Below are 16,741 nucleotides of genomic sequence, written 5' to 3'. Positions count from 1 at the left end.
CTTGGTATAAATCGGGGAAGAAAAGATTATTCAATAAATTGTGCTGGGATAACCAACTCTTCATTTGGGAAAAAGATAAAAATAGATATCTATTTCATATCATATGCAAATATAAATACTAATTTAAAAATCCAAATATGAAAAGCAAAATTGTAAAGTTTTAGATGGCAGAAGTCTATCTTTAATACTTTAAAAGTAAGACACAAAAAGCACCAACTATAAAGGAAAAGATTGATCTAGGTCACCACAAAAAAAAGCTAAGACTTCTGTATGACAAAAGATACTATAAACAAAGAGAAAAGAGGGGTAACACTGGGGGGAAAGTTGCAACCCATATAATCAGTAAAGGATTAGTATACAGAGCGTAGAGAGTATATACTACAAATTAGCAAGAAAAAGACAAACAACCCAAACAAGAAGTGGGCAAATGATATGAACAGGAAATTCATTGAAAAGAGCCAATATACTTTGCAAAAAATTCTCAAGTAATCAAGAAAATGCAAAACTAAACCAACAGTGAGGGGAATTCCCTGGCGGTCCAGTGGTTAGCACTCAGTGCTCTCACTGCCAGGGGCCTGGGTTCAATCCCTGGTTGGGGAAGTAAGATCCCACAAGCCACATATCATGGCCAAAAAACAAAAACGAAAACCAACAAACAAAAAAACCCCAACACTGAGGTACCATTTCACACCCATCATATTACTGAAAACATAAAAATCTTAGCACATCAGTTGTTAGTGAAGACGGAGAAATCAGAACTCTTCATTTATGCTACTGGTGGGAATGTAGACTAGTATGACTACTTTGGAGAACAATTTGCCAGTATCTAGTAAACTTGGAGATGCACATAACTTACAACCCACACATCACTTCAGGTGTCTACCTTCACAAGAGCACAAATAAACCGGTGCAAGGATGTTCATTGTAGCACTATACATAGTGAAAGAAATGAAAGCAAACTAGCTATCCCACAGCAGAAGAATGAATGTATAAACTCTCACCCAGGACTCAGATCCAAACTGGAGGGACTGGCTCTGGGAGGAAAGTTTGTGCCAAGATCATGCCAGAAAGAAAAGAAGGAAGGGCTTTGTCTGTTAAGTCCTTAGCCAAGTCTCATTCTTCCTAGCCTCAGTTTTCTCCTCTCTCCAGTGGGTACAAATGCTGACCTTGCCCATATCCTTGATCAATCCAAACGTGTCTTCTCCACACCTAGACACCTGAGCAATGGTGAAAGGGGGGGAAAAAAAAAAAAGGAAATCCCCCCAACAATTGTGCTAACTGAAGTAACTATAAATTTATATTCTTCAACATCAGCTACACCCCTGATGTTGCCTAGACCTCCTTCTCAGTGTCTCTGGTCAGCTCTCTCCCATTTTCCAGTAGCAATTCTAAAGCTTCATTACTCACAAGTCCCAATCCCATCACCTTCCTCTTTCTACATTCTCAACAGACAACTATGCCTCCTACTTCATCAAAAATATAAAGGCCTCAGGAGTGAATTATTTTAATTCCTGCTCTCCTTCTTGATCTGCATTTGAGCCTTTTCTTCCCTCCTGTCCTCTCATTTCAGTGGAAGATGTAAGCCTTCTTCCTGCCCAAAACTGTACCTTAATTCCTTCTTGTCTCCTTGGGAACCTTATCCATCATTTATCTCCTTTCTTCTGTACTTCTCCACTGTCTCTTTTGTTCTCTTATAAAAATGTTCAAGTTGCTTCCATCCTAAACTAAAACACCCCCAAAGTATAAGAAACTAATAACATTGGCTAATAAGGAGAACTGGATGGCTGGTAGATAGGGAAGAAAGGAAAACATTTCTCCATAAACCTTTTTATATTAAAAAAATTTTTTTTTTTGCGGTACGCGGGCCTCTCACTGCTGAGGCCTCTCCCGCCGCGGAGCACAGGCCCCAGACGCGCAGGCCCAGCGGCCATGGCCCACCGGCCCAGCCGCTCCGCGGCACGTGGTATCCTCCCGGACCGGGGCACGAACCCGCGTCCCCTGCATCGACAGGCGGACTCTCAACCATTGCGTCACCAGGGAAGCCCTATAGTTTTAAAATTTTTGAACCACATGTATTAGTTATTATCTATCTATTATTTTAAAACATCCATGATCATGAGTGTCTCTCTTTCAGAGGGTCCTCTCTTCTAGCTGTCTATTAAGTATTGGTGTTTCCTAAGGTCCTCTGGACTCCGTCTTTTATTTACTCTACTTATTCTTGTGGGAAGGGTGGTTCACATTCATAGCTTCAGCTATCACTTATAAGCTGATGACTCTTAGACCTGTATCTCTATCTCTAGCTCAGATCTTCTTCCTGAACTCTACATAAGTTTATCAACTACCTACTAGATATCCTACTTGAATCTAATTCTTAACAGGTCTGAAGCCAAACTCTTATTTTTTTATCCATCAATCCATTCATTCATTCAGTCAGTCAGTAATCATTCATTCATCCATTCAAAAATATTTAAATTTTGACCAGTAATAAGTGCCAAATTCTGTGCTGAGCACTGTAGATTCTACAGTGAAGGTAAGTTTCCAACCACCTAGCTCCTTATGGCCTTTAATATTTAAAGTGGCTGGTTTAATCCTTTACTATCCTTCAGTATCTCTCATCTGAAACAAGAAAATTGTTCCCTTGGACTCTAATTCTATCCCAATCTATCAAGAGATAGGAAGAGAGGGAAACAGATAACTAACAGGAATTACAATACAGTTTTATATAAAAAGTTATATAATAAGGAAAAACACAGGGGTGCTTAGGGAACAATTAGATGGGACAATTAATTTTAACTTGGAGGCTAGGGAAGGCTTCAGAGGCAATCAAAGTTTTAGCCAAATCCTGAAAGATGAGTAAGACACCTCTTGTGACCCATCTCGCATTCTGTGGGTCCATCTTTTTATTCCAGACATTTCTCTTGCATCAGCTATGTAACCTGACAGCATTTCACTTCGTGCACCAGTCATCTCTCATTTTCTGTCAGGAGATTTCCAGCAACCACCATGTGGGATACTTGTGGGAACCCACTCAGCCATTCTGGCACACATACAAACCTTAAAGTGTGAGGAAATTTATACCCACGGGGCAACCTTTGACCAATGGGTAAAGGAAGCTAGTGAATAAATACTTCTCTTTTCCAAGTCTTGGGCAATTACTCTAAGGTACATTCCACATGGCCCCTGAGAAGGTCTCCAGAGCTAAGCTTCAGTTGCCCACAGTGGTAACCAAGTCCATAACACACACTTAGATTGCCATTCCCTTTTTCCCTGTATCACTCTTTAAATCCCACTCCTGGGCTTCCCTGGTGGCGCAGTGATTGAGAGTCCGCCTGCCGATGCAGGGGACACGGGTTCGTGCCCCGGTCCGGGAGGATCCCACATGCCGCGGAGCGGCTGGGCCCGTGAGCCATGGCTGCTGAGCCTGCGTGTCCGGAGCCTTGTTGCTCTGCAACGGGGAGAGGCCACAACAGTGAGAGGCCCGCGTACCGCAAAAAAAAAAAAAAAAAAAAAAATCCCACTCCTATTCCTTGGAATCACTTCTCAAAATAAACTACCCATACACATACCCTTATCTCAGGCTCTGCTTTTGGGGGGAAATCCAGGTTAAGGAAGATCGGGAATTAGTTATTTAGGTATGGATAGAGGGAACTGAACATGTTCCAGGTGGATGTACAAGTATCCAAATTTGTGGAATTGCAAAGGCAGAGTATATTTAGTAAGCTAAATGTAGTTACACATCATATTACCCCTATAAATTTATTCCTTGCCCTGCAGCAGTCTCTAACTTTGTGAATGTCACCACCATCCATCCAGTTGCTCTTGCTAGAAACCTGGAAGTCACACTTGACCACTCCTTCTTTTCCTCCCACATCCAGTTAATTAGCCTTAAAGGTCTCCTAAATATTCTCCAATTTGTTCCCTTCTCTCTGTTACCACTGCCATTGACTTGGTTTGGTTCTTCCTCATTTCTTACCAGGCTACTGCAAGAGCCTTCCAGGGTCTCTCTAGCTCCCCTCAGTCATGCAGTAATAGTTCTAAAATATCAACCTGTTAATGATCCTTCAAAGTATCCCTACAGGATAAAGTATACATTCTATTCTTACCTTTATCCCAGACTATATGGCACAGTATGGTAGTTAAGAGCATGGGCTTTGAAGTAAATGACTAAGGTTCAATTACTAACTCTTCCATTAAACTGTCCTAAGACAGTCCCCTTATCTATTCTCAGTAAGGTCTGAAGGGGCTGGTGTAGTCTTGGCCCTATGAATTCTCGAAATTAACGAAGAAATACTTTCAACATGAAGTCTTGCACTGAGGAGAAATCACTGGGAAAAGAATCCAAACTGGGCAGCACAGGGATAATCAGTGCAAAGGAAAGAGAAAGGCCAGATAAAATGGAGATAATGAAGCAGAGGAGAAAGATCTCAAAAGAGGGGGCTCTAGAGCTATGAAGCTAGAAAAGCTATGCTGACACAGCCTTCCCTTCTAAAAATTTAGGAAAACTAATTTCAGGTTAAAATTAGTAATAGAAAAGGATTACAGTCAAATCCTATACAAGGTTATTGTTGAAAAATATAATAATAAAAGTTAGAATAACATCTCTACCATAAAAGCAGATGTCAGAAAGACATGCTCAAAAGACAAATTAAATTCATAGCCTAAGATTTCAAAATTATCTAAAATAAGAAAATGATAGAAAATGTGAAAGAACAACATAAATCTGAATTAGAAAAGTTAGAAATGAAATGACAGAACTCAAGAATGAATTAGAAGTAAAAGAAAAATATCATTTCAGAAATAACAGCTAAACTAGGAAGAACACAAGAATGAATAAAACACAACTCTTAATGCCTTAAGGCAGGGGTCCTGGTCCATGGCCTGTTAGGAACCAGGCCGCACAACAGGAGGTGAGCAGCGGGCAGGCAAGTGAGCGAGAGAAGCTTCATCTGTATTTATAGCTGCTCCCCATTGCTCGCATTACTGCCTGAGTGCCACCTCCTGTCAGATCAGCAGCAGCATTAGATTCTCATAGGAGCATAAACCCTACTGTGAACTGTGCATGCGAGGTATCTAGGTTGCATGCTCCTTATGAGAATCTAATGCCTGATGATCTGAGGTGGAACTGAAGCGATGATGCTAACACTAGGGAGCACTGGGGAGCGGCTGCAAATACAGATTATCATTAGCAGAGAGGTTTGACTGCCCAGAGACCATAATAAATCAACTGCTTGCAGACTCATATCAAAACCCTACCAGTTGAACCTAGTTGCAGGGCAGGAATAAAGAGGTAGACATAGAATATGGACTTGAGGACATGGGGTGGGAGGGCGAAGCTGGGGCGAAGTGAGAGCAGCATCAACATATATACACTACCGAATGTAAAACAGTTGGCTGGTGGGAAGCAGCAGCATAACACAGGGAGATCGGCTCAGTGCTCTGTGATGATCTAGAGGGGTGAGATAGGGAGGGTGGGAGGGAGGCTCAAGAGGGAGGGGATATGGGGACATGTGTATGCACATGGTTGATTCACTTTGTTGTGCAACAGAAACTAACACAGTATTATGAAGCAACTATACTCCAATAAAGATCTATTAAAAAAACAGATAAATAACAAGGTCCTACTATATAGCACAGGGAATTATATTCAATATCCTGTAATAAACCATAATGGAAAAGGAAAGGAAAAAAAAAACTGCCACTATCAGTTAGTGGCAAGTGAAAACAAGCTCAGGGCTCCCATGATTCTGCATTATGGTGAGCTGTGTAACTATTTCATTGTATAACACAGTGTAATAATAATAACAGAAATAAAGTACACAATAAATGTAATGTGCTTGAATCATCCTGAAACCACATCCCCCACCCCCCCACCCCGGTCCATGGAAAAACTGTCTTCCACGAAACTGGTCCCTGGTGCCAAAAAGATTGGGGATCGCTGCCTTAAGGGAAACAGAATGTAAAAAAGGAAGAAAATCCTAAAAAAAAAAAAATTTTTTTTTAAGATAAAAAGGATTTGAGGCAAAGTAGCAGAAAGAGAATATAAGCAACAAAGATCCAGCATACACATAAGAGTCCCAAAGTCTAAAACCAAAGCAATGTAACAGAACAAATGCCTAAAACTGTAATTCTAAAAAACTTCTCTGAAGTAATAAAAAAGGCAGAAACTTCACAGGGAAAGGACATACTACATATCTAGAAAATAAGATTCAGAACATCAATGGGACATATTATGTAGTAAAACCACAAGATTTTAAAGAAAAATAAAAACTCCTTTGGGAGCCTAGATAAAAGGACCAATTCACTCATAAGGGAAAGAAAAGCAGATTTTCACTTGGACTGTTTTGACAGCAACACTTTACAATAGAAGATAATGAAAGAATTCGTTTAAGATATTTAAGGAAAAAATGTGAGTCAAGGATATTATATCCCCATAAATTGGCTTATGAATACAAAGGCTGCAGATAATCTGTTGAGCACTGATATCATGACCACTTCTTAAGGAACCTACTAGTAATAAGCTTCAGATAGCCAAATGACCAGAGAGACAAGGACTAGGGACTGGTGGTAATGATCATTAACAGCTGCTAACACCAAAAAAAGACAATTAGAAATGATTTGCCTCAAGATAGAAGACACCACCACCTACAAAAGCATCTTGCCAAAAAAATTCAAACTGGAATTCAATTTAGCCTCTAGGTCCAACTACCAATTAATAGAAAATACAGAGAGAGGAGTACTTTTGAAATGACACCACAGGGCTTCCCTGGTGGCGCAGTGGTTAAGAATCCACCTGCCAATGCAGGGGACACAGGTTTGAGCCCTGGTCCGGGAAGATCCCACATGCCTTGGAGCAGTTAAGCCTCTGCGCCACAACTACTGAGCCCACGTGCCACAACTACTAAAGCCCATGTGCCTAGAGCCCGCGCTCTGCAACAAGAGAAGCCACCGCAATGAGAAGCCTGTGCACTGCAACTAAGAGCCGCCCCCACTCGCTGCAGCTAGAGAAAGCCCTGCGCAGCAACAAAGACCCAACGCAGCCAAAAATAAATAAATAAATAAGTAAATAAATGTATTTAAAAAAAAAAAAAGATGACACCACAGGGTCACAATCAGCTAAATGCAGACTGCGGGAAACTCAACAAGAAAAATACCCAGTTCCTTCAACATATAAATTATAAGCGGAAAAAAAAAGAGAGATGGAGGGGAAATCTATATATTAAAAGAGATATTTTAATCAATTATAATGTGTATAAATAAATAAGTAAATAAATGTCTTAAAAAAAAAAAAGATGACACCACAGGGTCACAATCAGCAAAATGCAGACTGTGGGAAACTCTACAAGAAAAATACCCAGTTCCTTCAACATATAAATTATAAGCGGAAAAAAAAAGAGAGATGGAGGGGAAATCTATATATTAAAAGAGATATTTTAATCAATTATAATGTGTAGTCCTTATTTGCTTCCTGATTTTAATAAACACACTAAAAAGATTTAAAAATTCTATTTATGAGGCAACTAGAAACTCATGTACTGATTGGATACTTGATGATACTAATGAATTATTATTTTATTTATTTATTTATTTTTTTGTGGTATGCGGGCCTCTCACTGTTATGGCCTCTCCCGTTGCGGAGCACAGGCTCCGGACGCGCAGGCTCAGCGGCCATGGCTCACGGGCCTAGCCGCTCCACGGCATGCGGGATCTTCCCGGACCGGGACACGAACCCGCGTCCCCTGCATCCACAGGCAGACTCTCAACCACTGCGCCACCAGGGAAGCCCACTAATGAATTATTAATTTGTTTTTTTAGGTGGTATAATGGCATTATACTTTTATTTTTTAAAAAGCCCTCATATAGCAATGTTCTGAAATATTTACAGATGAAATAACATGATGTCTGAGATTTCCTTCAAAAGAACATGAGAGGGAGCAAGTTGGGTGGGAATACAGATGAAATAAGATTTGCCATGGGTTGATAACTGCTGAAGCTGGGTGACAGAGATATAGGTAATGCTCCATGTACTTTTGTACATGTTTGAAATTTTCCATAATAAAAAGTTTTAAAAAGTGCTTGCTTCGGCAGCACATATACTGAAATTGGATCGCAACAGAGAAGATTAGTACGGCCCCTGCATAAGGATGACACGTAAATCCACAAAGCACTTCATATTAAAAAAAAAAAAGTTTAAAAAAATAACTGGTCCACAATTGGTATTTAATAAATAACAATTTTTTTTTTTTTTTTTTGCAGTACACGGGCCTCTCACTGTTGTGGCCTCTCCCGTTGCGGAGCACAGGCTCCGGATGCGCAGGCTCAGCGGCCATGGCTCACGGGCCTAGCTGCTCCGCGGCATGTGTGATCTTCCCGGACCGGGGCACGAACCCGTGTCCCCTGCATCGGCAGGCGGACTCTCAACCAATGCGCCACCAGGGAAGCCCCCTAAATAACAATTTTAATCATTATTATTAGTTGACTGAACAAATATTTGCCGAATGAATGAGTTCAGACATAGGTAAGACTGAATCATTCATCAGCAAACAGGAAACACAATTATGAAGAAAATATAAAATCTAAGAACTTTTATATTATCAGCACCATTTATAATAATGGAGCTCACTCACCCAGGGCCTGGGAGAATGAATGAGCCAATAATCTCTCTTGATAAGTCAGGGAAAGAGGTTTGGGAAGCTGAAACAAAAAGTGAAAAGCCAGTAAATCAGCAAAATTATGGGATGAGATAAGGCAAAATTAAGTAGAAAACAGTGCCAGAAGAATAAAACCAAATGAAATATGTTGAAAAAACATAACATAGCAGATATGATGTCCAGCTCCAATATTCTATAAGTACACACAACAGAAGTTTCCACATACAAGTAGGACTGCAATACATTTAGCAAATGCAAGGCAAATGACAAAGATGATAAACTAAAACAATAAAACATTTTAAACAAAGAAGCCAAATAAAGCTAATATACTACTGTGGTCTTTCTCTGAGCAAAGCAGAAGCCACATGGGATAACCTCACAGTAAATTTGGGGAACTCAATCTGGAGGAAGTAGGTAAAGATAAAAGAATCAAAAGCAAATAAACTCGGAACTCTCAAAGGGAATATTCTTATCTTACCTAAAATCTTATTGAAAAAGAGTCTCCAAATGTTTAGGACGCTGCTTTGTGGGCACAGGGGAAGAGAAATAAATGGCTCAAAGTAGCACTGCTTTTAAACCATGGCACAGCCTGTGGGTACAACTTTCTCCCTTAACAAGGTACCTGTCATCCTTCAGCAAACACTAACAAACTGCCTCCTCAGGCTGTCTCACTTTAACTGTTTATACGTATTTCCATTGTGCTTCCTACAAGCTCATGTTGATCCCAATCAGACGGTCCTGAATTTTGGCTCAGGTTTTACTTTGTTCTTAATGGCTATTCAGGCGTCTATTTACGTTCCTCCACAGGTTAGCTTTGCTGCTTTCTGTTCCAGGTTGGAATGCAAGTTGATGTGAAGCCAGGATTTCAGGTGCCATTGGTATAGGAGAAACCAAGCGGAGAGAGCAAAGAGAGCAGAGACTTGCTAGCCAAAGTCACAGCTTGAGAAGAAAGCTCAGAGGCAGGACTGTATATAAAGGATGCCGTGTAAATGATGTGAAAACAAAGGGGTAAGGGAGGAATAGAAATTAGACTGTGCAGAATGACTTAATGAGGATTCTGATCTTAGGTATAAGGAGAAGCCCTAAAATAAGAAGTAAGTGATCAAAACCATAAGAAGATGTAGTGACTTGGGAGTAAAATGTCCTTTTGGCAGTTACTTTACCCTTCATCTCATACCCTCTCCTATTTATTAATAGTTGGCCCTATTATTTCTCAAGGCTCTAAGAGTTATAGGAACTTATTTGCATGAAACTCCCAGGATCTCCAGTTCTAGGCTAGGGCAAAAATAACATTTCTAAGATTTATAGATTAGGGAGCAGAGAGTTTAGTTTATACCTCCATACTAAATTGTTGGACAGTAACTAAAACAGCTCCTGGGAAGACCACTAAACACCCTTAGCTTCTTGGTAAACCTGGCATCTATCCCTGTGAAAGAACAGAGTTCTCATGACCCTAGTGAAATTCCCCGTATCTTCCCTAAAGAAATAAGCAGCTGCACTAAAGAAAGCAACACACCCAACGTTATGGTATTAGAAATCCCCACTGTAATCAGAAGCACCAAAGCCTACTCGGGTAGAAGCAGAGGAAGACAAAAAGGAGGCCAAAACGTAAAAGGAAATGCCTATATACATTGCACTGGAGGCCCTAGCCAGGGCAATAAGACAATAAAGAGAAATAAAAGGCGTTAAGATTAGAAAGGAAGATATGTTATAATACTGCTTTTATTTGCAGGCAACATGATGATGTATATAGAAAATCCTAAAGAATCTACAATTTAAGAAAGTCACAGGGCAGAAGGTCAATATGCAAAAAAATAGTTGTATGGCGATATACAAGCAATAAACAATTAGAAAATAGAATAAAAAATACTAGTTACAATATCATTACATTGAAATGAAACAGGAATAAAATTATTGAAAGATGTTCAAAACCTCTATACTGAAAATTATAAAAACATTACTGAGAGAAATTACAGAAAATCTAAATAAATAGATGTTCAAGGATTGGAAGATTCAATATGAAGATGTCAATTCTCCCCAAATTGACCTACAGATTCAATGCAATTCCAATCAAAATCCCAGAAAGCTTTTTTTATAAAAACTGGCAAATTAATTCTAAAATTTATATGGAAATGCAAAGGACCTAGAATAACCAAGGCAATTTTAAGGAGAAGGAAATCCAAAGCACCTAGAATAGCCAAGGCAATTTTCAGGAAAAGGAACAAAGTTGGCAGATTTATAGTACCTGATTTCTAGACCTACTTTATAAAGTTAAAAATAATCAAGACTTTATTAAATGTGGTACAGGAAGTAGAGACAAAAAGACCAATGGAACAAAGTAGAGAGAACAGAAATAGCACACTCAGGGACTTTCCTGGTGACGTAGTGATTAAGAATCCACCTGCCAGGGCTTCCCTGGTGGCACAGTGGTTGAGAGTCCGCCTGCCGATGCAGGGGACATGGGTTCGTGCCCCGGTCCGGGAAGATCCCACATGCCGTGGAGCGGCTAGGCCCGTGAGCCATGGCTGCTGAGCCTGCGCGTCCGGAGCCTGTGCTCTGCAATGGGAGAGGCCACAACAGTGAGAGGCCCGCGTACCGCAAAAAAAAAAAAAAAAAAAAGAATCCACCTGCCAATGCAGGGGACACAGGTTCAATCCCTGGTCCAGGAAGATCTCACATGCTGCAGAGCAACTAAGCCCATGCACCACAACTACTGAGCCTGTGCTCTAGAGTCCATGAGCCACAACTACTGAGCCTGTGGGCCACAACTACTGAAGCCTGCTTGCCTAGAGCCCATGCTCTGCAACAAGAGAAGCCACCGCAATGAGAAGCTCACACACCGCAACAAAGACCAAAAAACGCAGCCAAAAATAAATAAATTAAATATAAATAAATTTTAAAATGAAAAAAGAAATAGCACACACATAATCGGTCAACTGATTTTCAACTAAGGCTTGAGAGCAATTCAATGGGGAAAGGCAGGTCTTTTTAACAAATGATGCTGGAACAACTGAATATCCATACAGAAAAAAGTAAACCTTTATACCTTTACTTTTAGAAGTAAATACGAAAGAATATCTTTATAAGCTTGGGGTAAGCAAAGATTTCTTAGGACACAAAAAGTACTAACCATAAAAGAAAACATCAGTAATCTGGATTTCATCAACATTTGAAACTTCTGGTCATCAAAGTCACCATTAAAAATGTAAAAAGGCAAGCCACAGACTGGCAGAAAACATTCACAACACATATCTGACAAAAGGCTTGCATCTATAACATATAAAGAATTTCTATAATCAATAATAACAAGGCAAACAACTCAAAAAAAAGGCAAATGCCTTGAACAGACATTCCATGAAGATATACAAATGGTTGATAATCACATGAAAAGGTGATCAGTATCATTATTATCATGGAAATGCAAATTAAAACCACAATGAGGGCTTCCTTGGTGGCGCAGTGGTTAAGAATCCGCCTGTCAATGCAGGGGACACAGGTTCGAGCCCTGGTCCGGGAAGATCCCACATACCACAGAGCAACTAAGCTCCTGCGCCACAACTACTGAACCTGCGCTCTAGAGCCCGTGAGCCACAACTACTGAGCCCACTTGCCACAACTACTGAAGTCCGTGCACCTAGAGCCCGTGCTCTGCAACAAGAGAAGCCACAGCAACGAGAAGCCTGTGCACTGCAACAAAGAGTAGCCCCCGCTCGCCGCAACTAGAGAAAGCCCACACGCAGTAACGAAGAACCAACGCAGCCAAAACTAATAAATAAAATAAACAAAATATCATTAAAAAAAGAATAAACATAGTTATTAAAAAAAAAACCATAATGAGATAGTGGTACATAACACACACTAGAATGGTTAAGATTAAAAAGACTGACAATACCAAGTGTTGATGAAGATGTGAAGCAAGTACAATTCTTATACATTGCTGATGAAGTGTAAAATGTACAACCACTTAGAAAACTATTTGGCAGTCTGCAATAAAGTAAACCCTATAACCTATAATATTTTTACAAAAAGACCTGCAGAACAATATTCATAACTGCTTTATTCATCATATCTAAAAATTAGAAACAATCCAAATGACCATCAACAGAAAAATAGGTAAATAGTGGTATATTTATTCAATGGAATTCTACTCAGCAATAAACAAGAACAAACTAGTTATACCTGCAATCATATGAATGAATTTGAAAAATATGTTGAACAAAAGAAACCACAATAAAATTATATGATTTCATTTATACCTAGTTCATGAACAAGCAAAATTAATATATGGTGATAGAAATCAGAACAGCAGTTGACTCTAAAGGTGCAGGATTGACTAAAATAAAGCACAAAGGAACATTGAGAGGTGATGAAAATGTTCTAGATTTGGATAATGATAACCTGGGTATATATAATTGTCAAAACTCATTGAACTATATAATTAATACCTGTGTATTCTACTGTGTGTAAATTATTCCCCAATAAAGGGAAGGAAAGGCTGTGTACATATCTGCATTAATTTTTTGTTCTTTAGTGCATAGGTAGGTTGAAAATAATAATACATCTGTTTGCAGTCACTAGAAATAGTAGGAGAAATTCTGCCCCCCAACTCAAGTAAGATAGCAACATTGTCACACAGAATGAATTTTTTCCAAAGGACATCAATTTGAGAACAACTGACAGTGGATCTTTCTCAGTATATGGGCCACAGGCCACTGGGGAGACTGTACCCTCATATCCATAGACCCGTGTTAATTTCTTAATCAAAGGAGACTAAACATTCAAATATTATCATGTGGGGGAGCTGAAATTTTTGAAAGTTTCTTCGTACTTCTTTCCAGTCGATCTCTCATCTGCAGAGTCAACTGCTGGTCTGATTTCTATTACTATATATTAGTTTTGCTTATTCAGGAACTTTATATAAATGGAATCTCTTGAAGTATATTTGAAGTATATCTTTTTTATAAAGATGTACTATGACTGAAAAATATTGGAAACTAGCGACTGTAACAACTGTCTAAATCTTCACTAGTAACCAAACTAAAAAGCAGTTGAAACATGGGCAAGAAAGAACGTGGTGCAAGAAAATATTTTTTAAAAAGCACTGTAGGAAGTTCCCTGGTGGTGCAGTGGTTAAGTATCCGCCTGCCAAGGCAGGGGACATGGGTTAGATCCCCAGTTCTGGAAGATCCCACATGCCACGGAGCAACTAAGCCTGTGCACCACAACTACTGAGCCTGTGCTCTACAGCCCGAGAGCCACAGCTACTGAGCCCACATGCCTAAAGCCCATGCTCCGCAACAAGAGAAGCCACTGCAATGAGAAGCCCTCGCACCGCAACGAAGAGTAGCCCCCGCTCGCCACAACTAGAGAAAAGCCTGCGCACAGTAGCAAAGACCCAATGGAGCCAAAATAAATAAATAAATAAAACAAAATAAAAAATAAAATATTAAGAAGAAAAAGCACTGTAAACTGCAATGCATTGGGAAAACATAAGATGATATTTATCTTCAATGAACAATAAAAATCAAGAAATAGTTTTTCACCTTAAGTTTCTGATATATGTGGCGCAGAGAATCTGCAGTTCCCATGTCATCTTCATCAGGAATACACACAATATCTAGCTTCATTTTCATATTGAAGTCTGCACATAGAGCCTTTTGGACATCCCTGGTTGTAATGACAATGACTTCTATAGCATGAAAGAAAAAAAGAAGGAAAAACTCATTCATTTAGACAATGGTTACACTTTTTCAATTAGATTTGGTCTATTTCTAGATTTAGTAATAACAGCTAATATTATTGAGACTTTTCAACGTATTTTATGTGCATTCTCTCAGTTAATTCTTACAGCAATCACATTTTACAAATGAGAAAACTTGGAGTAAAAGAAATGAAGTGACTTTGTTCAGGGTACTAAAACTAGTAAACGAGATCTAAGATAAAACTCGCGTCTGTATGATTAGAGCCCACGCTTTAACTAATACATTACACACCACTTCTTCCTGATGTAAAGAATTTAGAAGAGCATTTATCAAAGCATATACAAATAGGATCACATTTTAACTCTTCATTCACTCCAAAGAAAGAGCTATCACCACTCTCCATCAGACAGCCGTTAGTGCTTCACTGAGGATCACAATGAAACCAGTAACAGGCAGTTTCCACGTAATAGATGCCTTCACCTTATCCATGTAGCTATCAATTAATGACAGAAAACTTGGGGTTTTGTCATGGATCTTTGGCAGGGTAATGTAACCCACTGCAATATAACATGTGTTGCTGATATCTGAAGATCAGATTTTAGCACCTCTAAAGTATAACAATTTCCACTACTTGTTCCATGATAGTGCTCAATTATCTCTCCCTTTCACTATAATCATTCTCTTTTCTATTTCCTTCCCTTCTTTCTTCCTCTTTCTTTTTCAAATCATTTAACCTTTCTTCTTTCCTTCTCACTTTCTTCCTTCCCCCATTTGGCTTTCTTTCAGTCATTAACTCACTCATTCAACCAATAAGTACAAATACATTTAATATGTAAAGGACAAATAGGCACTGAAAATTCAGAAATGAACTAAACATGGTCCCCATTCTTAAGAAATGTAACATGGAAAAATTAGACATGGAAATGATTAATTAAGGAAGGCTTCATGGAAGGGATCGCCTCTGAGGCAGGCCATGATGAATTCAAGTCCAACAAAAATTTCTTTAGTACATACTGTACATAAAATGCTGATGTTACAAAGATGAATTAGACACAGTACCTGCTCTCAGGGAGATCAGTCTCCCATGCCACTAACTACAGCATAAAGCAGGCCTTGAGAGGTACTGAGATAGAAAAACAAAGTGTGATGAAAGCATAGAGGATGATTATGCTCTGATTAAAACCGTTTGTGATTAAAACTCTTTATGATTTCAAAGAGAAGGTGACACTTCCATAGGTTGGAGAGGACATTTTAGGTAGAGTGAAGGGAGTAACTATAAATACGGGACAGTCAGTCTCATAACTGGACCAGGAATCTTCCGTATGGAGAGAGACTAATGCTAAGCGGGGCTATGTTAACTTCCCTAAAATCACAAACAACATGAACAGAGTGAACATAGAGTTTACTGTTCAACTAAAGAATCCCATGTTTAGGAGACATTCTCCAAATTCTGACTGAGCCTCACTGAGAAGGAATTTTCTATATACCACAAAAGGTCATCACCAAGCATAACTAAAGATATATAGCAAAAGTAAAAAAAAAAAATAGTTATAGATGACAAATCCATAAGAACTTACTAAAGGGAAGTAGTATATTTAAAAGTGTATTAAGATGTGTCCTTCACCTGTAAGACTGAGATCTAAAAAGAAAACCTTTTCTAAAACACATCTCTTTGGAACTTCCCTGGTGGCGCAGTGGTTAAGACTCCACACTCCCAATGCAGGGGGCCCAGGTTTGACTCCTGGTCAGGGAACTAGATCCCACATGCATGCCGCAACTAAGAGTTTACATTCACATGCCACAACTAAGGAGCCTGTGAACCACAACTAAGACCCAGCACAACTGAATAAATATTTTTATTTTATTAAAATAAATATTTTTTGAAATGTTTAATTAAAAAAATAAAACACATCTCTTAAGGTCAATGTCATACAGACTACTGCAAAGAAGTGTTCATGGGTCTGTCTCAAGAAGGTATGAGTGGAATAAACACTGGATCACAACCCTGGGGCCCAGGATCTGGCACCACCTCCATCTGGTATTCTGATTTGCTATATCTAACTATAGGACACCTCAAACTCATTGTGGCCAAAGCCAAACTCATTGTCTTCGCTCAAACCTGTTCCTTGGGAAGCAACCTAAATGTCCATCAACAGAGGAATGGATAAAGAAGGTGTGGTACATACATACAATGGCATATTACTCAGCCATAAATAGGAATGAAATTGTGCCATTTGCAGAGACGTGGATAGACCTAGAGACTGTCATATAGAGTGAAGTAAGTCAGACAGAGAAAAACAAATGTCGTATAATATCGCTTATACGTGGAATCTAGAAAAATGATACAGATGAACTTACACACAAAGCAGAAATAGTGACACAGATGTAGAG

General features: G+C 39.2%; 1 protein-coding gene and 1 non-coding gene across 4 annotated transcripts in view; one reads left to right on the top strand and one right to left on the bottom strand.

The window, feature by feature from the left end:
* EIF2B3 (eukaryotic translation initiation factor 2B subunit gamma) overlaps positions 1 to 16,741 on the bottom strand; it is a 163,985-nt gene that overhangs the window by 137,094 nt on the left and 10,150 nt on the right. For all 3 annotated transcript variants that reach the window (XM_089894250.1, XM_022575555.2, XM_089894245.1), the window contains exon 3: positions 14,192 to 14,337. In XM_089894250.1, the coding sequence (XP_089750376.1) occupies positions 14,192 to 14,337 (146 nt within the window). The remainder of the gene's footprint in view (positions 1 to 14,191; positions 14,338 to 16,741) is intronic.
* Positions 8,070 to 8,176, top strand: LOC115801893 (U6 spliceosomal RNA). Its single transcript, XR_004022251.1, has one exon. It is a non-coding gene; the product is annotated as a U6 spliceosomal RNA (small nuclear RNA).

Source organism: Delphinapterus leucas, chromosome 1, assembly GCF_059928025.1.
Source record: "Delphinapterus leucas isolate spDelLeu-1000000601 "Yukka" chromosome 1, BTC_Dleu_Yukka2, whole genome shotgun sequence".
Taxonomy (NCBI): Eukaryota; Metazoa; Chordata; class Mammalia; order Artiodactyla; family Monodontidae; genus Delphinapterus; species Delphinapterus leucas.
The sequence above is the reverse complement of the archived record's forward strand: the minus strand, read 5'-3'. Positions and strand labels throughout refer to the sequence as shown.